This window comes from Musca autumnalis, unplaced genomic scaffold (genome assembly GCF_047663935.1).
Source record: "Musca autumnalis isolate F117 unplaced genomic scaffold, ASM4766393v1 scaffold_2, whole genome shotgun sequence".
Lineage (NCBI taxonomy): Eukaryota > Metazoa > Arthropoda > Insecta > Diptera > Muscidae > Musca > Musca autumnalis.
This window is the reverse complement of record NW_027411755.1, coordinates 198,267,264-198,293,885: the sequence shown is the minus strand read 5'-3', so window position 1 is coordinate 198,293,885 and position 26,622 is coordinate 198,267,264. Positions and strand designations below refer to the sequence as shown.

Below are 26,622 nucleotides of genomic sequence, written 5' to 3'. Positions count from 1 at the left end.
TTCACGACTTCGTTTGAACCAATGCAAAAGATGCCATAAAATCACGTCATCGCATGGAACCCCTTCCTTCAAATTTTGCTGGGTATGGACTAATCATTTAATAAAAAATAAGTAAAAGAAAAAATTTTCAATTAAAGATAGTTATTTATTAAAAACAAAAACATTTATTTATAAAACAAAAGTCATAAATAAATATTTAGCCTCTTGAATGACGGATTTACTTTTGGTTGGCCTTTGGCTTCTTGTTGCCCTTGACTTCGGTGGCAGCTTGTTGGGTTTGTTCAACCAAAGAGTTCAAGTTCTTTTGCAATTCAGCGAAACCGGTCTTGACATTTTCTTCGACCTTGGCGAAACCTTCCTTAACGTCTTCCTATAGTTTGCGGAAAAAAAGAGAAGATAAAGAAGAAAAAATAAATTTATGTCAAATAAAAGGGGTAAAATATTGATGAAATTACAAGAGTTACTGGGCGGATGCCGTATTTCTTCAAGTTTTCCTATAAAGATAAAGAAAAACACGAAAGAAATACATTAGTAAACCTTGTTTTACTATTTTGGGTTATTAAATAAAATATAATGTTGAAAAACTGTTAAAGGTTATACTTACATCGGTGAAAGCATCGGCGAAATTCTTGCTGATAGAGTTCTAAAAGTAGGAGAAGAAAGAGAGAAAGAAAAAATTATTCGTAAAACTTAATAAAAAAACATGTAAGAAAGTATCAGTCAACTGTGCTGTCAGAGTTATGTATATCCTCAGCAGCAGACAAAAAAAAAAAAAAAAAAAAAAAAAACAAAGCCAAACCAAACACAATAATTATGCCGTATATAAAATATAAAGATTTTGAATCAAGAGTTTGCTTTAAAAGCTGTAGGTACCGCAAAATGTTCGTTGCCAAAGATGCCATTCAATCATGGGTGCAAGTGAGCTGGCATGTCATCTTTTTAGCATCTTCATCGATGAATTTTATATGAGCGTGGACCCCAAAAGATGCTTATAATTTTTGGATCCAAAGCATGTCATTTACACAAATACTTTGACATGTCATTTTCACCAATGCTTTGGCATGTCATTTTCACCAACCCTATGCAATGACATTACCATTACGACGAGAGTTTTAGCAACGTTGGCTGTGATTAGGAGTCTCCGACAACATCAAGCCTATTGTAAATAATTAGTCTTATATATTTAGAAAATTGTGTATAAATAAAAACACAAAATTCATCTCTATTGGATCGATGGAATGAGTTCAAATGCTGATGAAAAGATCGGATCTTTCACGATTTCCTTTGCATGGGTTCAAATGCTGATGAAAAGATCGGATCTTTCACGACTTCTTTTGCATTGGTTCAAATGCCAATGAAAAGATCGGATCTTTCAAGACTTCATTTGAACCAATGCAAAAGATGCCATGAAACCACGTCATCGCATGGAACCCCTTCCTTCAAATTTTGCTAGGACCAAATCTCTGACATATACCAAACATTTTAATAACCAAATTTCTTCCTAAAGGAATCAAAATATTAAATTAGTCTTACAGTTATCTTGCACAACAGCCATTTTAATAGGTGCCGGCAGTGTTATGGAGCTTTTGGTAAATGAAGCAGCTAGAACAACCTAATGAAAAAAGAATCAAAACGATGCGAGAGGACATGTTAAACTTAACTTTTCCTTGGGAGGTACAAGAAGGAGTGGATCGATATAGTCCATATTCCAACCTAATACGTGACTGAATGAAATAATACGATATGCAAAGTCTGCACCAATCAGAAACTCCCTGCCAGAATTATCTTGCGGATTTGCCATTCTGGTTAGGCCAATATCTCAGGAAGTATGGACTTGCGCAAGAAGGGAACCGCAAAGAAAACCTACTGAAAAAATTTTTCAGAACGATCCGAGAGGAGCTCTTAAACTTCACTTTATCCGAATTTTGGGTGAGAGGTACCCGAAGGAGTGGACCGATATAGTCCATATTCCAACCTAATACATGTCTGGATGAAATAATATGATGTGCAAAGTCTTGCGGATTGCCATTTTGGGTGGTGCAGTCAGGGTTTCTTGGAACATTTTGCCCAATATTTCAGGAAGTATGGACTTGCGCAAGAAAAAAAATTGTACCGTCGTAAAGGGAGCCGCATGGACAACTTACTGAAACAATCCGAGGGGAGCTGTTAAACTTCACTTTATCCGAATTTTGTGTGGGAGGTACCCGAAGGAGTGGACTGATGTAGACCATATTCGAACCCGATATATATATAGAAGGAATAATACGATGTGCGAAGTTTGGACCAAATCAATTGCACCCTTCGAGAGAGTTATCGTTCACACCATTTTAAAGGAAAATTTTGAACTTTTGTGGGGAAGGTACCAGAAGGAGTGGATTTATATGGCCCATCTTCGAAGTTAAACTAAGTTTGGACAAAATATTACCATACCCAAAATTTGGTTCGAATCGGTTGATCCGTTCGAGAGTTATAGTGCGCACCAGCCAGCCAGACAGAGAGACAGACAGACGGACGGACATGGCTTAATCGACTTCAAATTGTCTGAAACAAATTTCGTCCAAACATACTTGGGGTCTAAACCCGTTATTTCGATGAGGCTCATTTTTGGTTGTATCAAAGTGTATATGCCCTTTCTAGTCTAAAGGCTGAGGGTATAATAATTATTAAATATATATGGTTCAAAATCGAACTGGGAATCTTCCTGTTGAGACGTTTTACAACTTTGAACCCCTTTATATCACTTCCCAATTCGTTTTTAACACAACACTCAAGTTTTCACTGTTTCACATTCACGACAACTTACCCAGAATTCAGGCTTGCTGAAAGTTTCAAAGATGTTGGCGGGGAGAGCTGGTTCGGCAGCAGTGTTGCGTGGCAAACGGGCCATCTCAGCTTGCTGAAAAGTAAACATAACCAACAATTATCCACTGTGGCTCCTTTGTCATTGTTTTCATTTTTTTTTTTTCGAAAATATCCTTGCAGGACATCGTTTTCATTTTCTACTTATTTTATATTTCGAAAATATCCTTGCAGGACATTGTTTTCATTTCACTTCACTGATTTTCACAAACATACCTGCATGTAGCAGAATATAGCTACAGCTACAAAAACGTATTTCAAAGCACCGGCCATTTTTTTTTTTTGTATTTTTTGAGTTGTTTGAAGGTCTGAATAGGAATTGACTCTGATTGAACTGAAATCCGACAGCTGCTTTTATAGTCAAAACTTTTGTCAAAAAATTATATTCAAACTAAAAATGCAGAACTAATCTATAGTATTCTTATCAGCATTTTAGCATTATGTTTTTGGCAGCCGCAGCAACAACAACAAGAACAACAGCCGAAACCGAAAACATAAAGGCCTGGGTACATAATAGAGTTGTGCCAATTGAACGATATTGAAGGCCTAGTTCACTACCTAGTTCAATGGAAACCGGTTATTTGTATGAACAAACTGAGTATACTTAATATCAGACGTTAGTTTGTATGACGTTACTCATACGTTTTTGAACTAAGACAGTGAACTAAGTCGTTCAATTGCCCAACTCTAGTACATAACCTGCTTCATCTCCATATTTACATTAGTCAATTTTCCTTTCGGCAATTGTCAGTTTGTCGGTGAGAGAGGGTGTTGAGGGGCAAAGTGTTACCATACTCCTCACCCCTATCTCCATCAAACTGACAATTGCCGCAAGGAAAATTGCCTTATGTAAATATGGACCTAATGTAAATATGGTGACGTAGGGGATGAAAGATACCAAGGAACGGTCCTTACCGGCTTTAACATGGCAAAGTTCAGGATTTATATTGGTACCACTTTCATCTCAAGCGGACACTGACCTCCCCGTGGTGTCACCTAGGGTAGCTGCCTTTAACACCCGTTAAAGGTAGTGAGCTAAAATGTGCCGCGCGTTCGCCTATAAGAACATTAAAAGCTTGGGTTTGGGCGCAGGGTTAGTAACCCACCTCTAGAAAAAGTAGCTTACTATGAAACAAGTGAGCCAAGGCTATAGTCGGGTCGGGGCCGACTATGTGATACCCTACACCACTACCCCTGTTCATAAGCTTTTGACTAGTAAAATTCAAAATATTAAAATTGGGATAGCTTAGCGCCTTTACTCTGAATGTCTTCATTAACACAGGTCAATTTTTTGAAACGCATTTAAGTGCATCGACAGTACAACCCAAATAAAAAATGGAATAGTTGGATGTATGCCAACCATCAATAGGCTTCTTTCTCTGTTAGACCCCATCAACCCCCAAAATTTCGTGAGGATTCAATCAAAATTTCGTAGTGTGATTGCACAAAAATGGAAAAAGGGATGCATTACCGACTATTGCGATATCTCTGTTGTTTGACCACCTATGACAACCTACTTCACATCGTTGTAAAGGTGATATTTTCTACTTTCCTTGCCAGGAGATATTTGCTTTCGATATACCTCCTACAGAAGGGAGATATTAACATTGAAATAAAACGTTGGTCTTTTTTCCAAATATTTTTTTGTCACATTCCGATCCCTGAATAATATCCGACCATTATCAAAAATCAAAAGGTTTTTTCCTCTGTGGGACCCCCAATAACACCCAAAATTTCGTGACGATCCAATTAAAATTGCGACCTGTAACGTGATTTCCAAAAAAGTGGAAAAAGTGGGATGTATTACCGACTATTGCGATATCTCCGTTATTTGGATACCTACGCCAACCTGCTTTACATCATTGTAATGATGGGATTTTTTACTTTCATTGTCAGACTTTGCTTTTGGAAGGTACCGAACCAAAGCTGTGATATTCGTCATTATTATTAAAATCGCAAAAATGAAAGGTTGTGTTCTATTAGCGGCTTTTGCTTTATCTTCGTTGTTTGATCACCTACGACAACGTACGTAACATCGTTGCAAAGGTGATATTTTCTACTTTCATTAGCAGGTTTTGCTTTTGATATAGAAGCGGAGATATTCGCTTTGAAATAAAACGTTGACTTTTTCTCCAAATAAGTTTTTTGCCCATTCCGACCCCTGAATATTATCCGACCATCACCAAAATCAATAGGCTTCTTCCCCTCCAGGACCCCCATCAACATCCAAAATTTCGTGACGATCCCATCAAAATTGGGACATGTAGCGTGATTACAAGGTTTAGATGGACAGACGGACAGACGGACGGAAACACATAGCCAGACGCAGCTCGTCGAGACATTCATTTTGGTATATATAAGTATGGGTCTACGACCAGTATTTCGATGCGTTACAAACTTTTTGGCCAAAACCAGGTTATAATACCCTCCCCACATAGTGGTGTAGGGTATAAAAACAAAAGAATCCATGGTATGATCAGGAATGTCGTGCTGCTACCGAAGAGCAAAATGCGGCATATAGGGCTACTTTACAATCCGTAGCAACGCGTAGCGCTCGAGAGGTATCGGGAGAAAAGAAGGGAGGAGAAACGTGTTTTCCGCAGGAAAAAGAAGGAGAGTGTGAAAAAATCGAGATGTACAGGAACCAGAATGAAGTCCGAAAATTCTACCAAAGAGTCAAGCATCAAACTGATGGCTTTGGTATAGGCACATCCTCTTATATAGACAAGCAAGGTAATTTGGTAACTGATACAGATAGTGTGCTCAGGATATGGAAAGAACATTTTTCAAAACTGTTGGTGTCCAATAGCAGCGAAGACGACGAAGATACCACAGACCCAATCCCCGAAGATGGTATTGAATGTATACCGCCCAGCCAAGATGAGGTAAAGACAGCAATAAATCGGCTGAAGAATAATAAGGCAGCAGGAGCCGAAGGCTTACCAGCCGAGCTGTTCAAAACCGGAGGCGACACGCTGATAAGGTGTATTCATCAGCTAGTTAGCACCATCTGGCAGGAAGAACGAGTACCCGACGATTGGAACCTGAGTATACTGTGCCTCGCCCACAAGAAAGGAGATAAGACTGTATGCTCTACCTATAGGGGCATAAGTCTACTCCCTATTGCCTACAAGATCGTGTCAGGGATATTGTGCGAACGACTAAAGCCTATGGTCAACGAGGTAATTGGACCATACCAATGCGGCTTTAGACCTGGCAAGTCCACCATTGACCAGATATTTACCCTGCGGCAAATCCTGGAGAATACCCAAGAGATGCAGATCGACACCTACCACCTTTTTGTCGATTATAAAGCAGCCTTGGACAGCCCGCTGCGTTCAAAGGTATTCCAAGCCATGTCTGAATTTGGTATCCCCGCAAAGCTCATCCGGCTTTGCAAAATGACTTTAACTGACACGAGGTCCTCAGTTAAAATAGGAAAGTACCTCTCCGAAGAGTTTGGTACCAAAAGAGGTTTCAGACAAGGAGACAGCCTTTCGTGTGATCTCTTTAACATCCTGCTGGAAAAGGTTATACGAGAGGCAAACGTGAAAGGAGGGACACAATCTACACCTATAGCCACATGTTACTGGCTTATGCTGACGATGAAGACATCATGGGACGATCAGTAAAAGAAGGTCGAAAGAGAATCTGCTAAAGTGGGTCTGGCGGTAAACGGTGAGAAGACCAAGTTGATGGTGTCGACGCGCAATTCGTCCATTGAGCTCGGACCAACTGTGGAAGTTGTTTCCTATAATTTTGAGGTAGTAAAAGACTTCGTCTACCTCGGCACCTCCGTAAACACAACAAACGACATCAGTTGTGAAATAAAAGGGAGAATTGTATTGGCCAACAGATGCTACTTTGGTTTAGGTAAGCAGTTTAAAAACAAAGCCATATCTCGCTAAACAAAAACAACGCTTTACAAAACACTGATACTACCCGTGCTGATGTATGACTCCGAAGCCTGGGTACTTGTGCAAGCAGACATGGCAGTGCTTGGTGTGTTTGAGAGAAAAATTCTTCGAAAGATCTACGGACCAATCGGCGTTGACGGTGAATATCGACGTCGCATGAACCACGAGCTGTATCTGCTATACAACGACATCAATATACTCGTTGTTAAACGTATCGAGATGCAGCGATTGCGTTGGCTAGGCCATATCATAGGAATGAGCGAAGATGAACCCGCTAAAAAGGCGTATAAATACGAACCGCTTGGAGGTGCACGCAGAATTGGCAGGCCAAGGAATAGGTGGCGCAACTAGTGGATGAAGAGATGAAAAGACGCGGTATTCCAGAGTGCGAAGCAACAAATAAAGAGAATTGGAGATCTTTTCTTAGTTCGGTCTATGGAACAAATGTTCTGTAATGGGCCAGCTAAGTAAGTAAGTAAGATATTGTCATCGCAGATTCAATTTCCTACTGGGTTTGTTTGTATTCCTTTGGTCGGCGCTGTCTTAAAGCACTGCCGACCAAGAAGAGGGCACACCAAATTCTGAATATTGGCATCTTTTGACAGTGTGTTAGTAAGGTTGTATGCACGCATGCTGCAAAACAAAAACAAATCAAAACATTTGCTCTCTTTTGTGTGCTCCTACGTTGCGTTCAGGTCGTGTGTGTGTGAATTGCCGAAAAACTTCGTAACTTCAACAATACCACAGAACGACGTTGCCTTAAAGCATAACAATTAATTTTTTCTAGTATTTTTGAGTAAACCTGCCAGCCGCCCTTCAACAGCTGATAAACTTTTTGAACTCGGAATATGATTTGGTCGCCTAATATGAATAGAGTTGTATACTAATCCATATACAGTCACATGAATACGAATACTCTCGTTAACCTAAATACTGGAGTTCATTGGACATTTGGGTCCATCCCTCCTATTATTGTTAATTTCAGCAGTCATATTCGACTGATTCTATTACATTTTTGGATATAACTTACCAAAGTTGTGCTCCTGCCGGCATTTTTCGAAATTCGAGAATCTCAATTTCTTTCGGAATACAATATTTGGAGTTCATCCATGAATTGTTGCATCGAACACGTGATGTGTTGTATTTTAAATATAAATGTTTAAATTTTATATACAGACATTTTAAATAAATTCATTTTCAACTTAAGAATTTGTTTTATACCTTAATTGAACTATTTGGCGAGGTCCTTGAGCATTGTTAATGTGCCAAAAATTATATGTTCCATGTAAAGAAAACTCACAAAACTTTTGTGCATTGCAAGAATTTTTTAAGCATTTTTAAAAAATAAGTTCTGAATATACCATTTTTTATTATTGTTTTCAAGTTGTATTGGATATTGAACTTTATTTGATATGGTGAGTTGTCCCATGCTTCCCCCTATTTGTTCCCATTATATTAAAAACCACAGTAAGTAAAGTTTAAACAATTTTCTTATTTATTAAAAACTATATCTAAAAAAGAGCTTTCAGGTTTTTTTATATACATAAAAAAATAGAACATAAATAAAATGTTTACTTCGTTTTTTTGTTATTAGTAATCATTTATAAAAAATAAGTAAAAAATAGAAAAATTTTTGAATTAAAGTTAGTTATTTATTAAAAACAAAAACATTTATTTATAAAACAAAAGTCATAAACAAATATTTAGCCTCTTGAATGACGGATTTACTTTTGGTTGGCCTTTGGCTTCTTGTTGCCCTTGACTTCGGTGGCAGCTTGTTGGGTTTGTTCAACCAAAGAGTTCAAGTTCTTTTGCAATTCAGCGAAACCGGTCTTGACATTTTCTTCGACCTTGGCGAAACTTTCCTTAACGTCTTCCTATAGTTCGTAGAAAAGAGTAAATAGAGAAGAAAAAATAAATTTATGTCAAATAAAAGGGGTAAAGTGTTGATGAAATTACAAGAGTTACCGGGCGGATGCCGTATTTCTTCAAGTTTTCCTATAAAGATAAAGAAAAACACGAAAGAAATACATTAGTAAACGATTTTTTACTATTTTGGGATATTAAATAAAAACTAATGTTGAAAAACTTTTAAAGGTTATACTTACTTCGGTGAAAGCATCGGTGAAGTTCTTGCTGAGAGAGTTCTAAAAGTAGGTGAAAAAAGAAGAAAGAGAGAAAGAATAAATTAATCGCAGAACTTAATAAAAAATAATTATTAAATATACATATATGGTTCAAAATCGAATTGGGAATCTTCCAGCTGAATCTTTTTACAACTTTGTGCCCCTCTATATCACCTCCCAATTCGTTTGTAACCAAACCCTAAAATTTTCACTGTTTGACATTCACTACAACTTACCCAGAATTCAGGCTTGGTGAAAGTTTCAAAGATGTTGGCGGGGAGAGCAGGTTCGGCAGCGGTGTTGCGTGGCAAGCGGGCCATCTCAGCTTGCTGAAAAGTAAAGATAACCAACAATTATCCACTGTGACTCCTTTGCCATTGTTTTCATTTTTATTTTTTTTTTATTTCGAAAATATCCTTGCAGGACATTGTTTTCATATCACTTCACTGATTTTCACAAACATACCTGCATGTAGCAGAAGATAGCTACAGCTACAAAAACGTATTTCAAAGCACCGGACATTTTTTGGTATTTTTTGAGTTGTTTGAAGGTCTGAAAAGGAATTGACTCTGATTGAACTGAAATCCGACAGCGGCTTTTATAGTCAAAAATTTTGTACAAAAAAATATATTCAAACTAAAAATGCAGAACTACGCCATGGTATTCTTATCAGCATTATGTTTTAGACAGCAGCAGCAACAACAACAACAAGAACAACAGCCGAAACCGAAAACATAAAGCATAACTATTAAATTTCTCCAGTGTTTTTGAGTAAGCCTGCCTGCCGCCCTTCAACAGCTGATAAACTTTTTGAACTCGGAATACGATTTGGTCGCCTAATATGAATAGCACTGAATTCTATACTAATCCAAGTTTTCACAACAGTTTTACGATATCGCTGTCGCTGCCACCGGTATTGAATATGTTCAGCGTTTCTGTTTTCTCAATAATTTAATTCAAGTAAACATTTGATTTGGTTTGGTAAATATTCCCCTAATGATTATTTAATTTTTGGTTCTGTGTTTGTATATTGCATCTATGCATATAAAAAAATATTTGTTTTGTGTTAATGTATGGGTATTTCTATGAATTTTGTTTTTCCTAAAGACCCCCTGAATAGTTCGTTTTTTTTAAATCGTATTTCAATTAAAATTAGAATGAACACATTAGATTTTTTGGTGTTTTAAAAATAGCTCAGCGATTAAGTTTCTATCATTGCCTATCAGAACTTGCGATTACTTCCCTGACATTGACTTAGGTTGGCTACCTCATGTCGAAACATACTCGTATGTACATGCTTAATATTGCGTATTAGCACATAATACAGTGCATGTAGAATTTCATCAGCATCTTCCAGTGCTGAACTTTTAGAGGCTTCTTATCGCTGAAAAATGAACGAAAATAGTGAAACATATTTCTATTCATCAATTCAATTTAAACGTAATTCAAAGCATAGTATTTTTTTTAAATATTTTTAACATCCTTAATGAGATGAATTTAAGGTTAACATAAACAAGTTAAAAAAAAAAAAACTTTTAAGATTTTTTGTTAAAAAAATGTTACAATTACCTAAAAACACACCTAACTATATATTGTTCCTTGAAACAGGCCTAAAAAGTTTATATTTAGACACATTGAAACTCCACTTCGACTACATAAACAGAGCATTAAATCTTCCCATTGACAGAATACCTCGAGAACTGGCAAACAAGGTTATTAGTGATTCAACATATTGGGCGTCAGAATGGACAAATTTATGCAGTAAAATTCAATATACTCCTCCGAATCAAATTGCTCCCTTATGTAGGTACTCACAAAGTATCCTGAAAACACTCAAAACACATGAATTGAGCAGTAATATTAGATTGGCAAGAGGTTCACAATTTCACGATTTATATCCGCAATTGAACTACTTTGGTGAATCCTCAATTTTACTCAATTTCTCATCTCACATGGTTGGTATTTTGTTTGATCAAGGCAAGGAGCGGCTTATTAGATCTAAACTCGCGCTGTTTCAAACGGTCTACCATAGGTACATGTACATTATGTAATGTAGGTGACGTAGATAATACATATCACTTTATTGGAATTTGTCCTGTATTGAAGGAATTCAGATATAAATACTTTTTGAAATCATCACTTGCAATGTATGAAGTATTAAATATTTTAAATGATACCAGAGGCTTTAACATTTTATACAAATATTTAATATCCTGTTTAAAATATCGGATGAATTTTGCTAATGCTCTTAATAACAGAATTACAGTATTATACACTTTTAATATAAATCATTATTAATATACAATCGAAATTTTTCCATGCCATTCCGACTCACAACGTTCATGTTAAGTCGTTTATAGATTAAAACATTTTGTATATTTTTACAATTTCTATAATGTAATGAATATTTTAAAATCTATTAAATAAATAAAAATAAATAAAATAAACAAGTTTAAAAATATCAGCTTTGCCAACCAAAACTTAGCTGAGGCCAGTTAAGTGGAAAGTTATTTATGTTTGCAGATGACGTTTATCTCTTCTATCCGTACTAATATGATATGTCTTTAAAGGTTCGAGTTGAACGAGAATCTGCTAAATCTGCTAAATCCTGGTAAGACCAAACTTATAAGATTTAGATCGAGTCCTACAAATAACGATTTTAGTGCGTTCATTAATGGCGAATTAACGCATGAAACATATAGTGTGAAGTACCTTGGTGTTATATTACAGAACAACTTATCTTGGGATAAGCACATCAACTCAATTAGGATGAAGATTGGCTCAGCATTAGGGATGCTGTACAAGTTTAAAAATAAATTGGATGTTAAGTCTAAATTGATGATATACTATTGCTTGATACAGTCGCACTTAAACTATTTGATAACGGCTTATGCTTACAGCAGAAATAATGTCAATTTTAAAGCCTTGCAGAGATTGCAAAACAAATCGTTGAAATTAGTCTTCAATCTACCACTATATTATTCTATTATTCTACTTTGCAACTGCTTAAGAGTGTTAATATACTTCCTATTTATGATTTGGTGTATTCTGAGACCTATAGTAAAATTTTATAGCGAACAATTTTGTAGAATATTTGGTTTTGATATGATCACATTTTTAAGGAGTTTTTGAAAGATTTTCAAAAAAAGGACAAAAAAGACCCCTTTGATGAACCGCATGAGGGTTAAAATTTATATCAAAAATATTCGCCATACCCTCCTGAGTAAAGTTGCCAAAGACACTATATACCTGAAATGCAAGGATTCCAAGATATCTTAATTCGAATATTTCGAAGAAATTAAAAATGGGCGGAACTTGCCCCGCCTATTTTGGTTACTTTCCGACGTAAACTTTAAAAACGCCGATACACGTGTCTCATATTTTTAGCTCTACTTTCATAATCTACACGATTTTTCCCATCATTTTTAAAAAAATTGAATTTTGTTGCACATTGCTATTTTTCCGTCAGAATCAAACACATTTCAATACTAGAAATATGATAAACTTAAGAGTACCGAGATATAGATTAGAATATGTTGGTGGCTTGACTTATAATAATCTTCCTTTAAACTTGAAAATGTTACAAACGATCTCAAGTTTTAAATCTGCTTCAAAAAAGTACATTTCAGATGATATTAAGTCACTTCTGATATAGTACTGATTAATGAATGAAATATTTTAATTTTTATGTTATTTGCGATTACTTGTGTATATTTGAAATTACGTACAGTGTAATGTAAAATCATTTTATTTTTATTTATAAAATTCATGACTAAATTATAATTTGCCAAATATGTAGTCCCAATTATGCCTCCCGGCGCGGGACCCTCTTTATATTGAATTATATTGCTTTTCCCAACAGAAACTGGACAAATATCCGTCGCTGTAAAAACACATTGCATTTGAGAAAACAAAATTCGATGACAGAGAACCAACTCCCACAGCCGGTATGTCTGATAAGCTGGTTCACCAACAGCGAAACCTGTCACATAATTTTGTGGCTGTTTGGGTTCGAATCTTCAGTTTTCCTTTTTCATTTGCAAAACAACTTTGATCATCAAGCTCAACCCCAAAGAGAAAATGAATGCAAGTTATTAACTTTCAATTCAATTTTTAGTTACCAACAAAATTTGGTAAAATTAAATATTAAAACGTTCTCCTATGGATAGGTCCAAGACAATCAAGTAAAAAATGATCAGTCGGCTTTGCCGACAGAGGTATACCCTCAGCTTGTTTGAATTGAAACACCTATTTCCAAAAAACGTATGTACTTAGGGGGTCTTCAGAATTTTGGGCGTATAAACTTGCCGACAAAGATTCGGTTAAATTTTTAAAAGGAATGAACAGGCGTAGTCCATAGGAGACATTCTAATCGATAAGACCTTTGTATCAGGAAACATGGATTTGCCCACGAAAAACATCATATCGCTGTAAACAGGACTACTCTAGGAGTAATTTTGGTAAAAATTTCCAAAGGATCTTCGAACAGACCCTAGCTGCACTTAGACACAAATGTTCGAGCTGAAACTAAGTTTAGACAAAATATGACGAAGGCCAAATTTTGGACCTAATCGGTTGATCAGTTCGAGGGTTATCGTGCTCTCCAGTCACTACCATAGGATTTTTTTTCTCAAAAGTATGACTTGCCCCTGAAAAAACGTTTACCGTGCTAATTGAGGCAGCGAATGTAAGTTGCTTCAACAAAAATCAAAGTGATTCGAGAGCAGATCTTATATTGAACTTATACGACATTTTGTGTGGGAAGGAACCGAGAGAACAAACATACTCTAAACAAATTTTCCGATCATTTTCGAACTTTTGTTGGCGAGGAGTGAACCTATATACACCATCTTCGAATTTCATCTAATATTGGAAGCAATATAACGATATGCAAAGTGTGGACCAACGCAGTATTCTGTTCGGGAGTTGTCGTGCGCACCAGTCACTACACATTAGGTATGAATGAACGTTTGCTCTTAGGTAAAAACTCATCATAATGTCATACAAGAATAGGAAGCCATAGCCCTACTACACTGCTGGCCGTAGGGGGTTTTTACACTTTTCGCGTAATTTTTTTACTGAAAAAAAACCTTAAAACATTGTAATAGGGGCCTTTAGTGCAACCTGTTGCAAGAAAAATCGAAACGATTCGAGAGGAGCCCCTAACCTGCACATTTCCGAAATTTGGGGTGGGAGGTGTCCGAAGGAGTAGAAATATATAGTCCATATTCTAACCTGATCTATGTCTCGTAGAAATATTACGATGTCCAAAGTGTGGATCAAATCGGTTACTGCCTTCGAGACTTATAGTGTGCACCATTTTAGTGAAAAGTTGTAAACTACTGTGGGGGAAGTACCCAAAGGTGTGGACCGATAAGGTCCATCTTAGAACTTGATTTAACTTTGGGCAAAATATTACGATTGCCATTAAATCAGTTTATCCGTTCCATAGTTACCGCGCGATCCATCCACAAAAAAACTCTCAGGCCATTTTCTCAGGAAATATAGACTTGGCCCTGAAAAAACTTGAACCGTCTCACAGTGCGAAATATGGGAACTTTAGTGGAAGTTTACTCAAAAATTAAAGTACATAGAACTAATGAGATTCTTGTTGAATTCCATTGCTATGTATCCCATGACCAATGCCTCATATTCAGTTTTGCGATTTACCCCGCGAAACGACTACAAATGCACATAAAAATTGCACTTTTGTTTTACAAAATTAATTTTCCTTAAAAATTGCTTTTAACTTTGCTTAATTAATAGAGTGATACAAACAAATGGTAAGCTAGTTGACTATAGTTGTTTGTCGCTGTTATACGAGTAATTATTGAATTTTTATACCCTCAGCATTTATGCTATACACTTTCATACGGGCAAAATGTGACTCATCGAAATAATGGTTTTAGACCCCAAGTATGTTTAGACGAAATGTGTTTCAGACAATTTGGAGTTGATTGAGCAATGTCCGTCCGTCTGTCTGTCTGGCTGGAGCGCACGATAAGTCTTGAACGGATCAACCGATTCGGTCCAAAATTTGGCTTTCGTAATATTTTGTCCAAACTTAATTTAAGTTCGAAGATGGGTTATATCGGTCCACTCCTTCCGGTAACTCCCCGACAAAAGTTCGAAAATGTTCGGAAAATTTGTACGTACGATAGATCTTGAAGGAAGTAACCGAGTTGGTACATACTTTGCAAATCGTGAAACGGCTACCAGACTTAGATGAGGTTCCAATATGGACTCGGTCCACTCCTTCGGGTACCTCCCACACAAAATTTCGGATAAGTTGAGTTTAGGACCTGCTCTCGAATCGCTTTGATTTTTATTTTAGCAACTTGTATTCACTGGCCCACATACGACGGTACAAGTTTCATCAGGCGCAAGTCCATACTTCCTGAGAAAATAGCCTGAAAGTTGCACAGAACCCCTATGACACCGTGTGAGATGGTTGGAGCGCAACATAACTCTGGAACGGATCTGCCGATTGGGTCCAAAATTTGGCCTTAGTAATATTTTGTCCAATCAAAGTTTAAGTTCAAAGATAACCCATATCGGTCCACTCCTTCAGGTACCTCCCCCACAAAAGTTCAAAAATGTTCGGAAAAATTGTTCGTACGTTAACTCTTGAAGGGAGTGGCCGAATTGGACCATACTTTACACATCCTAATATCTCTACCAAATATAGATCAGGTTCAAATACGGACTATATTTGTCCACTCCATCCGGTATCTCCCACACAAAGTTTCGGATAACTTCACTTTAAGACTTGCTATCGAATCACTTTGATTTTTGTTGAAGCAACTTGTATTCGCTGCTCAATTACGATGGTAAAAGTTTTTTCAGGAGCAAGTCCACACTTCATGAGCAAACAGCCCGAAAGGTGTAAAAACCCCCTATGGCACCATATGTAGTGGCTGGAGATCCACTTCCATAATGGTCAATGTGGATCCATTCCTTTAAGTATCTCCTCCGCAAAACTTTTGCTCTTTAATCCTAATCAACAATTTTGTCGGTTTATACGCCGAAAATTTGTAAAGCCCCCTATATATGACATACGTTTTTTGGGAAAAAAAATTGTTTCAATATACACAGGCTGAGGGTACATCTCTGTCGGCCAAGCCGACCGTTACTTTTTTACTTGTTTTTAATTATTTGGCGTTTATAGAATTGTAATATTTAATTTAGTTTTGTGGCTATACCATTTTTTTTTTTGTAATCTTTGGAGGTTTTTACATGAGTTGTGGTGAGTTGGAGAATAAATCGCACATTTTCTGAGAGGTCAAACCACAAAATAGCTGCAGGTTCGCGCAGGTTTGAGAGATATGCCACTTTTTTAAAAAGTCGTTGGAAAAGCGAATACAATTTGTTACAAAAAATCAAAGGGATTCGCAGGCCAACGTTTGGACTGAAAAAAAACGTATACAGTCGTAATGGGGACAGCGAATACATGTTGTTACAGAACGAAGCAAAACGATTCTAGGGCAGCAGTTATTGAATAGTCCTACAGGCCTCAAACTGCACTTTTCCCAAATTTTGTGTGGGAGGTACTCGAAGAAGTCAACCTATATACATAGTCCGTAGAGATATTACGATATGAAAAGTATGTATCAAATCGGTTACTGCATTTGAGAGTTTTCGTGCGCACCATTTTTGAACTTTTGTGGGGGACGTACCTGAAGGAATGGGCGGATATGGGCTACCTTCGTACAACATTTTATGAACGCCAAATTTTAAATCGAATCGACCGATCCGTTCGAGAGTTATCGAGCACTTTCGGACTCTTTTCTTAGGAAGAATGGACTTGCCCCTGATGAAACTTGTAATGTCGTAATGGAGCAACGCATAGAAGTTGTTAAAAAATCAAAGCGATTCGAGAGCAGGTCCTAAACTGAACTTCTCTGAAATTTTATGTGGGTGGTACCCGAAGGATTAGACCGATAAAGTCCATGTTGAAATCTCATCTATGTCTGGCAGAAATTTCACGACGTGCAAAGTATGGACCAAATCGGTTACTCTCTTCAAGAGTTGTAGTGCGCACAATTTTTTCGAACATTTTTGAATGTTTGTGGGACAGGTACCCGAGGGGTACCCGAACTTAAACTTAGTTTGGACAAAATATTACGAAATCCAAAATTTGGACCAAATAGGTTCATCCGTTCAAGAGTAATCGTGCGGCTGGCTGGAGCGCATGGACAGACATAAGGGAGGACGTACATCCACTTCAAATTGTCAGAAACTGATTTCGTCCAAACATTATTTTGATGAGGCACATTTTGCCCTATGAAAGTGTATATACCTGCTTAGGGTATAAAAATTCTTGAAAAATGGTCTTTTTGGGCTTTACAAATGGTGGTGACCCCTTAAAATACTATTATACGGAATTGGTTAAGATCGCATGCCAAAGTGTTGGTAAAGATGACATGCCAAAGGGTTCGTGAAAATACTATTCTAGGGAATTGGTTAAGAGGTCATGCCAAAGAGTTCGTGAAGATGCCATGCTTAGGATCCAAACATGAATCTTGTGGGGGTCGCGTTCTTGTAAATAGGATTAGTGAAGATGCTGAAAAAATGGCATGCAAATCACTTGACATCGAACACTTTGCTGTGTATACAGAAAAAAATGGACAACGATTTGATAAACAAATTCAAATATTCAACAAGTGAGGCAAGGCTATAGTCGGGGCGGGGCCGGCTATGTGATACCCTACACCACTACCCCTGTACATAAGCTTTTGACTGGTAAAATTCAAAATATTAAAATTGGGATAGCTTAGCGCCTTTGCTCTGAATGTCTTCATTAATACAGATCAACTTTGTTGAAACGCATTTAAGTGCATCGTCAGTACACTTCAAATAAAAAATGGAAAAGTGGGATGTACGCCATCAATACGCTTCTTTCTCAGTGAGACCCCCATCAACCTCCAAAATTTCGTGAAGGTCCGATCAAAATTCCGACCTGTACTGTGATTGCACAAAAAATGGAAAAAGGAATGCATTATCGACTATTGCGATATCTCTGTTGTTGGACCATCTATGACAACCTACTTGACATCGTTGTGAAGGTGATATTTTCTACTTTCCTTGCCAGGTTTTGCTTTCGATATACCTATTACAGAAGAGAGATATTCGCTTTGAAATAAAACATAAAACATTGGCCTTTTCTCCAAACAAGTTTTTCTCAAATTCCGACCCCTGAAGAATATCCGACCATTAAGAAAATCAATATGTTTTTTCCTCTGTGGGACGCCCATTAACACCCAAAATTTGGTGACGATCAAAATTGCGATGTGTAGCGTGATTACAAAAAAATTAAGAACTGGGATGTATTACCGACTATTGCGATATCTCATTCGCATTCATTCCATTACAGTACGTTTATACGTTATGGAATTTTCTACTTTCATAGTCAGACTTTGTTTTTGGAAGATCCCCAACCAAAGCTGTGATATTGGTCATTATAACTAGAATCGCAAAAAAGAAAAGTTGGGTTTAGTTTGCGGCTATTGCGATATCTTCGATGTTTGACCACCTACGACAACCTCCTTTACATCGTTAGAAAGGTGATATATTCTACTTTTATTAGGTCTTGGTAATGATACGATCAAAGTGTGACCTGTAGCTGATTACAAGGTTTAGATGGACGGACACACATAGCCAGATCGACTCAGCTCGTCGAGACAATAATTTTGGTATATATAAGTATGGGTCTACGACCATTATTTCGATAGTGATGTAGGGTATAATTAAATGTTGATTGATTTTTTGCCGTGAAACGAATTGTCATATTTACAAAAGTGTTTATCAAACATTTCCCCAAACATTTTTAGTTTTTTGACGTTTTTTCACGTAGTTATTTATTGAAAACATAACTTTTATTTCATCGACTTTTAAAACAGATATTTCATTTTAGTTAGTTACAAAATACATACAAATTTTGATAAATCTGTTTATCGGAAAAAAATTTTTCTGTGTATGGATGTAATTTTAATTAAAATACAACGAAAAGCACTACGGCATACTATAGTTTGATGCTTTCACTTGTGTGTCGCAAGCATTATCTGTAATCCTAGGAAATCATTCTTTAAGCTTTATAATATAACGTACGGATTCCAAGTGAAAGCCTAATACACATGTATAGTGGTATGGTATCATATTGTCGGTTCCTTGTAAGTCTTGTTTTAATTCTTCAGACATTTTTTGTATTCCCTGATATTGAGAAAACACAAATTTCCCACAAATCCAATCGATTATTTGATAAATCCCATAAAGAAAGATTTAAACTCATGCCTTAAAATCGTGTACATACGAAAAAATTATAATTAAAAAATTATATTATTCTAAATTTAACGAAAATATCAACGATGTGTGTAGCTAGCAAGCGATAACCTCTTTTTTAAATCTTTGAACATAATGTGGGCGATAGTGTCCTCCTCCACAAGACAAAGTTTAACAATAGTCTTAGACATACTTTACTTGTCTTTCATCATATTGTCTCCCAATTACATTTAAAGAAAATCTTGTGATTCTCAGTATGAACATTGAACTTTTAAATCAATTCAAGATCACAATGCGCTTATCAGTAAAATGTGAAATAAACACGCTTAAAAATATATATTTTTTAAACCACTAAAATATTATTCAATCTATACAAAGTTGCTATTCTTAAATTTGGCAAAACAATTGTATAATTTAATTGGGATTTCAAAATATTGCAAATTTTTTCAAGAATAGATAAGGAAGCGTTCTCGTGCTTTATTTAATATGCAAAAATACAAGGTCATGTGATGAACTTTTGAGTCAGTATTCAAATGATAAGGTTTTCCGGTTTTAGAACAGTTCCTACTAGATTAGAAATAATAGGGTACCTTTTAGTACTATTGGTTTAATGTAAAATAAATAATTACAGTGGGTGTCACTGAAAAAATGTGAACGTTGATAACGATTTGAGATATTTTAATCAAAAACTATTTTTTGTAATATACTCACATGCATACATTTTATTCTAAAAAAAGGTTGCGCACAAACCACTTTGAAAAAAATAAAAAATTCTATGGAATGAAAAAATACTTCTCAAAAAATTATTTCCTGTTGCACGAATGAATGGACTTTTGCTTATTAATGACCAAAATGTCTCTATTCTATTTTTATACCTTGTTTTCAGTTGTTAAATATCTGCTTACAGTGACAATTGTCAAAAGTTCCGAAAAATAAAAACGTTAAAAGCTTTTTGATAGGAAGTTTTTTTATGGAATCACTTTATAACACTGTCTCATTTTTTTGAGTCATGGTTTATTAACCATATTCTGACACCGCAGCGTGATAGAAGACCAAAAAATAGAAGACACGTGTCTCGCCATTTTTCCCTATCTCATCATCTTTCGCGGTTGTAGGCCTCGAAAGGTTTGATGCTTTGATGTAAAAAGGGGTCATTTTTCAAGACTATATCTTCCAAACCGTTAGGAGTTTTGAATTGATCTCAGAGGCAAAGTTGTAGATCTTGTATTAAGGAACAAAAATTGTGAACACATATAATCCATCAAACTTCATCTGCAAGGTCAAAATCGCCAAGGCCAAATTTCTTTTAAATTTTTTCTCGAGTTTTGGTCTGCAGCTATCAAACCGATCAAATTTGAAGCAAACAACCAACTACAAAAATGTACCTCAGATCCCAAAAAACATCTTTCTGGAACATACGATCTCTGTATAGACGGTCCTTAAAGGTCAAAATAACAAAGCAAATGGGATTTTTATCCTGTTTTCTCTGGTTCTGGTCCACAGATACTAAACCGTTCAATATTCAAGAAAAACGACAATAATGTAGCAAAGACATCAATGAACAACTTTCTGGAACATGCGAAATGTCTATGAATGGTTCTTAAAGGTGAAAATAGCAAAAAACTTTTGAAAATATTAAATTTTTACACTTTTTTCTCCAATTCTGGTCTGCCGACAGACATATACCTCAGCCTATGTGATTTGAAACTTTCATCTACGGACAGATCGAATCTATTTAGGGTCTTTTCAGAATTTTGTGGCCCTTTTAGAACATTTGCCGAAAAAACGTGCCGACAAAACGTGCCGACAAAACTGTGGATTAGGATTAAAGTTCAAAAGTGTTGCGAAGGAGGTACTTGAAGGCATGGACCGACATTATGAAAGTGGATTTTATTTGGGGAGTCATATCATTTCTATAGATATCTCGCCCACTAGTCATTTCAGTGGGTCATCGTATAACTTTTGGTCCAGTATGCCAGGAAGCATGGGCTTGTCCACAGAAAACATAATATGGCGGTAAAGAGGACCACAAGGAACATCATCGGTATACATTTCCAAAGGATCTTCGAACAGACTCCAAACTGCACTTAGACACAAATGTTGAACTTTTGTGTGGGAGGTACCCTAAGTAGAGGACCGATATGGGCCATTGTAGAAGTTAAACTAAATTTGGACAAAATATTAGGAGATCCAAGGTCTGGACCAAATTGGTTGCCCTGTTGAAGACATATCGTGCATACCATTTTAGTGACATTTTTTAAATATAGGTGGAAGTACCGGAGGTTGTGGACCGGTATTACCCATCTTCGAACTGAAACTAAGTTTGAACAAACATGACAAAGGCCAAATTTTAGACCAATTCGGTTGATCAGTTTGAGAGTTATCGTGCTATCCAGCCACTACATATGGTGCCTTAGGGGTTTTTTACACCTTTCGAACAGTATATAATTGTCCCACCGCAGGGGCATCCCTTAAAAAAGGGATGACGGGCTTAACGACCCCGCGGACCCTATGTAAATCCTTAGAGCGTCTGTTTCGGAGCGAGCGGCTCTAAGGTCAGCGTCTGTACTCCCAGGTTAGGGACGGCTGTATTATACCTAAGGAGTCGGTTCCTCATGTCAGAGGCGGCCTTTTCGAACTACAATTGCCGGTCTGGAGGCAACAAGCTGGCAGCCCCAGCATCAGAATAGGATGCAATAGACCAATCACCTATTCATCTGAAAACTTCATGATTTACGAAACAGAAACAAATACAAATAATACTACGGATCAAAATCTGATGATGAAACCTGCTAAACGAAAAAGGACATGCTTTGCACAATGGAACGATTGTACCCGGCTGGCTCAACTTGAGAAACAGATAGACAAATTTAACATCGACGTCATTGAGGTGAGTGAGATGAGATGGACGGACAGCAACCAAACAACTTCTGCAAATGGCAACTTAATCATCCACAGCAGTCACATGAATAGGCACGAAAAAGGTGTGGGAATAATAATAGTCAAACGAATGAAAAATGCCCTTATATCATGGTGTCCCGTTAATGACAGGATCATAACTGCCCGATTAAGTAGTGCTATTAGAAAAACTTACATCACAATCATACAATGCTATGCGCCTACGTAGGAAGCCGATGATACCGGTAAGGACGTGTTCTATGAGCAATTGACAAAAATATGCAACTCTACAGCCAGAAAAGACGTAATGGTATTAATGTGCGACTTCAATGCGAAAGTAGGGTGCACGAACATGGGGCTGCACCACGTCATGGGTACACATGGGCTAGGCATCAGGAATAACAACGGCGAGCGTTTAGTGAATCTGTGCCAAACATTTGAGTTGATAATAGGTGGAACGATATTCCCACATAAGGATATACACAAGTACACCTGGACCTCCCCTAATGGAAAGACAAGAAACCAAATAGATCACATTTGTATAAGTAAAAGGTGGAGGACAAGCCTGTTAGATGTGCGTACAAAGAGAGGCGCGGACATCGATAGAGACCACGAATTGCTCACTGCGAAAATACAAATTAAACTAAGAGCCCACAGGAACTCGCACAAAATCAAAAAAACTAAACGATGGGACACTGGCAAACTGAAGCGGCCAGAAACATCAACGGAATTCAGCACAAAGATGAAAGAACGTATCCTAAATAACATACCAGAAACGTGGGAAGAAACCGGAGCTTTAGTAAACGAAATTGAAACGGAAACACTTGGACCCATCCAAAAGTCAAACAGAAAACCATGGATAAGCGAAGAAACCTGGATCTTGATAAAACAAAGAAATGAACAGAAAGCGCGGGTGAACGAGGACAGTTCACAAAAACCTCAATACAACGCGATTGCTAAAGCTGTTAAGCGATCGGCAAGAAAAGACAAGAGAAAATATATGGAAAATTTGGCAAAAGAAGCAGAAGCCGCAGCGGGTGCAAACAACACAAGAGAATTGCATCAACTTATAAATAAAATCAACAATAAAAAACAAAATACACATCAACCAGTGCGGGACAGAGATGGAACTCTACTGACAACTCCAGAAGCGCAACTCAACAGATGGAGGGAATATTTTGAAGGACTTACGAATACCGAAGATGCTGACGAACCCACTGCGTTTGAAAATGTTAATGACACAGAAAGAAGCGAGGAAGTCAATGCTGAAGCCCCGATCAAAGAGGAAGTAATGATAGCTATTGCTAAAGTAAAGAAAAATAAAGCAGCCGGAGAGGACAACATACCCCCAGAACTACTCTTAGCGGCCATTGAAGTGACCGCTAACATCATCCACTTCTACACCTCAAAATTTTGGAGCGAGGAATACGTGGACGCTGCATGGACAAAAGGAATAATTGTCAAAATCCCGAAAAAAGACGATCTTCGTACTTGCGAAAACTGGAGAGGAATCACACTGCTAAACAGCGTATACAAAGTACTTGCAACAGTAATCCTGACGAGACTAGCTAACGTCGAAGACCATCTTAGAGATGAACAGGCTGGTTTTCGTCCACACCGCAGCTGCCTAGACCAATCAAACACGTTAAGAGTAATTATCGAACAGTCTGCGGAATGGCGGACACCCTTGTACTTGCTCTTCGTCGACTTTAAAAAGGCCTTCGAAACTATCAAAAGAGCAGCTATATGGAGATCGCTAGAAAAACGGGGTATTCCGAACAAATTAATAGCAATAATAAAGGCTATGTACACCAACGCCGACTTACAAGTACTTCATAATGGGACACTAAGTATCCCATTCAAAACAAACGTTGGTGTACGTCAAGGTTGTCCATTATCACCACTACTTTTTGCAATAGTGTTGGATGACATAATGTTAAAGGTGTGCCGGAAGAGGCGAGGCATAACATGGGGTCTGAATAGGCAGCTCGAGGAGTTATCGTGCGCACAATTTTTCCGAATATTTTCAAACTTTTGTGGGGGAGGTATTTGAAGGAGTGGACCGATATGGTCTATCTTTGAACTTTTACTAAATTTGGACAAAATATTATGAACGCCAAATTTTGGACAGAATTGCAGATCCGTTCGAGTGTTATCTTGCACTCCACCCACTACACATGGTGCCATAGGGGTTTTTTACACCTTTCGGGCTGTTTTCTCAAGAAGTATGGACTTGCCCCTGACAAAAATTTTACCGTCGTAATTGAAGCAGAGAATGCAAGTTGTTACAACTAAAATCAAAGCGATTCGAGAGCAGGTCATAAACTGAACTTTTGCGAAATTTTGTGTGGGATGTACTCGAAGGAGTGGACCGATAGAGTCCATATTAGAACCTCATCTATGTCCGGTAGAAATTTCACGATGTGTAAAGTATGGGCCAAATCGGTTATTACCTTTAAGAGTTATCGTTCGTTCCGAACATTTTGAAACTTTTGTAGGCGAGGTACCGGAAGGAGTCGACCGATATAACCCATCCTCGAACTTAAACTAAGTTTGGACAAAATATTGCCAAGGCCAAATTTTGGACCAAATCGGTTGATCCGTTCGAGAGTTATCGTGCGCTGCAGCCAGACGGACGGACATGGCTTAATCAACTCCAAATTGTCTGAAACGGATTTCTTTCAAACATACTAGGGGTCTATATTAATTTGAAGATGAAAGTACGCTTAAACAGGGCTTTGGAGTCGACCCATTTTTCCCTCGACTCTGACTCCAGGCCAGTTTTTTCACGATTCTGATTCCAACTCCAGGGTAATTTCCTATACCACTTAGATGGCTTTTATATCAACGTCTTGTTCCATAAGCCGAACTAAGAATAGATTTCCAAACGCACCGATCTTTTGCTTTACTCGTCCAATTTTGGATGCCATGTTTTGTGATATCTTCTTCAACTTGGTCTTTACATCGGAGTTTTGGCTTTCCCTTGGGGCGTATACCGTCGAGTGGCTCGTATTCAAATGCCTTTTTGGCGGGGGCATCTTTATCCATCCTCCTGACAAGCCAACGCAATCATTGTAGTTCGATACGTTTTACTATATCGATGTCGGTCGGCTGGTATAATTCGTGGTTCATACGACGCCGGTATTCACCGTCAACGCATATTGGTCCATAAATCTTTCGAAGAATTTTTCTCTCAAACACACCAAGTTCTGCCTCATCTGCTTTCGCAAGTACCCATGTTTCAGGTCCATACATAAGTACGGGTAGTATCAGTGTCTGGTAGAGTGTAAGTTTTGTTTGCCGAGAGGTGGTTTTGCTTTTAGACTGTTTACTTAGACCAAAGCAGCATCTGTTGGCCAATATTATTCTTCGCTTTATTTCAAAACTTATGTTGCTTGTTTTATTTATGGCGGTGCCGAGGTTGATAAAGTCATTAACTATGTACCTCAAAATTGTAATTCTGAACATTAGCAGTTGGTCCGAGTCTACTGGACATATTGCGTGTTGATATCATAAATTTTGTCTTGTCGCCGTTGACTGCCAGAGACACTTTGGCAGACTCTTTTTCAATTTTCGCAATGGTGACTGTTACGGATCGAGTTGATCGACCTACACGGTGTGCCTTAACCAAATTTAAATGGAAGGTGCATACACTTGGAAAGTTTTTGCAGATTCTGAAACTACAATGCTTATAGATGACAAATATCAAGAAACAAAAAAATCGCCGGAGGGATTTTCAAATAAATCGCGATTTAAGTCCACATTTTTAGGGGTTCTTTAGGCTTTCACGATTTTGCTTGGAAACCGCGAGTCCTATGTAAATTGGCCTAAAGAAAATGTTGTAGCAGTGAAATAGATTGACCTCTATGATATTTTCGTAGGTTTTACCGTTTTTGAGGTATAGAAGTTCAACTTGAGACAATGCACTGACTGTATCGCCTCTTTCTAAAACAATATCATGCTCAGTGCGCCTTAACTAACTTTTGATGAAAACCGCTTACACATGGGAAGATTTCGCAGATTCTGAAACAGCAATGTTCATAGATAAGAAAAAATAAAAAACCGAAAAAATCGCCGGAGGGATTTTTAAATAAATTGCGATCAAAATTCACAATTTTAGGTTTTTTAGGTTTTCACGATTTTGTTGGAAACCGCAAGTTGTATCGAAATGAGTCTAAAGAAAATGTTGTAGCTGTGAAAATTCTCTACAAGACTGGTCTTTAGGTTTTTTCGTATCTTTTACTATTTTTGAGATATAGAGGTTCAGTTAAAATTTTTAGGTTTTTATCTTAAGCCTACAATATTTTGCTTGGAAACCGCAAGTCATATCAAAATGGGACTAAAGAAAATGGATGATTTATTTATGATGATTGGATGATTTATTTTTTCCTAGGTTGTGCCATTTTCAAGATATATGTATAAGTTTAATTTGGGAAATTGCAGTAATGGCATTGTTTTATAAGGAGGCGATACAGTCAGTGAATTGTCCAATTTTGAACTTCTATATCTCAAAAACGTTAAAACCTACGAAAATATCATTAAGG

At 37.3% G+C, this 26,622-nt stretch overlaps 3 protein-coding genes across 5 annotated transcripts; 1 reads left to right on the top strand and 2 right to left on the bottom strand.

Annotated features, from left to right (window-relative positions):
• Window positions 1–208: 208 nt before the first annotated feature.
• Window positions 209–20,150, bottom strand: LOC141395097 (uncharacterized). Of its 2 annotated transcripts, none has more exons than XM_073970522.1 (5): window positions 20,056–20,150; window positions 2,804–2,896; window positions 605–643; window positions 456–494; window positions 209–370 (listed from the first exon to the last, which is right to left on the bottom strand). In XM_073970522.1, the coding sequence occupies exons 2-5, from the start codon at window positions 2,885–2,887 to the stop codon at window positions 218–220; spliced, it is 315 nt and encodes a 104-aa protein (XP_073826623.1). In that variant the 5' UTR covers window positions 2,888–2,896; window positions 20,056–20,150; the 3' UTR covers window positions 209–217. The 2 variants fall into 2 exon arrangements, with proteins under 2 accessions (XP_073826623.1, XP_073826622.1); XM_073970521.1 differs by lacking the exon at window positions 20,056–20,150 and adding an exon at window positions 3,076–3,168.
• Window positions 8,407–10,310, bottom strand: LOC141395096 (uncharacterized). 2 transcript variants are annotated; one of them, XM_073970518.1, is made up of 5 exons: window positions 9,368–10,310; window positions 9,139–9,231; window positions 8,885–8,923; window positions 8,736–8,774; window positions 8,407–8,653 (listed from the first exon to the last, which is right to left on the bottom strand). In XM_073970518.1, the coding sequence occupies exons 1-5, from the start codon at window positions 9,422–9,424 to the stop codon at window positions 8,501–8,503; spliced, it is 381 nt and encodes a 126-aa protein (XP_073826619.1). In that variant the 5' UTR covers window positions 9,425–10,310; the 3' UTR covers window positions 8,407–8,500. The 2 variants fall into 2 exon arrangements, with proteins under 2 accessions (XP_073826619.1, XP_073826620.1); XM_073970519.1 differs by having other exon boundaries at window positions 8,745–8,774; window positions 9,368–9,812.
• Window positions 20,151–22,820: 2,670 nt separating the features above from the next.
• Window positions 22,821–23,650, top strand: LOC141392488 (uncharacterized). Its single transcript, XM_073965426.1, has 2 exons — window positions 22,821–23,453; window positions 23,498–23,650. Exons 1-2 carry the CDS (start codon window positions 22,821–22,823, stop codon window positions 23,648–23,650), a joined length of 786 nt encoding a protein of 261 aa, XP_073821527.1.
• Window positions 23,651–26,622: the final 2,972 nt, after the last annotated feature.

What these genes read in the sequence shown, in the direction of transcription:
- LOC141395097 (XM_073970521.1), bottom strand. Translation starts at nt 3,132, where the DNA reads ATGGCCGGTGCTTTGAAATACGTTTTTGTAGCTGTAGCTATATTCTGC. An exon ending in CTATATTCTGCTACATGCAG is followed by an intron (nt 2,897 to 3,075) that starts GTATGTTTGTGA and finishes TTTACTTTTCAG; the next exon opens with CAAGCTGAGATGGCCCGTTT. An exon ending in TCGCCGATGCTTTCACCGAT is followed by an intron (nt 495 to 604) that starts GTAAGTATAACC and finishes TTATCTTTATAG; the next exon opens with GAAAACTTGAAGAAATACGG.
- LOC141395096 (XM_073970518.1), bottom strand. Translation starts at nt 9,424, where the DNA reads ATGTCCGGTGCTTTGAAATACGTTTTTGTAGCTGTAGCTATCTTCTGC. An exon ending in CTATCTTCTGCTACATGCAG is followed by an intron (nt 9,232 to 9,367) that starts GTATGTTTGTGA and finishes TTTACTTTTCAG; the next exon opens with CAAGCTGAGATGGCCCGCTT. An exon ending in TCACCAAGCCTGAATTCTGG is followed by an intron (nt 8,924 to 9,138) that starts GTAAGTTGTAGT and finishes ACCTACTTTTAG; the next exon opens with AACTCTCTCAGCAAGAACTT.
- LOC141392488 (XM_073965426.1), top strand. Translation starts at nt 22,821, where the DNA reads ATGAAAGAACGTATCCTAAATAACATACCAGAAACGTGGGAAGAAACC. An exon ending in TACTCTTAGCGGCCATTGAA is followed by an intron (nt 23,454 to 23,497) that starts GTGACCGCTAAC and finishes AAAATTTTGGAG; the next exon opens with CGAGGAATACGTGGACGCTG.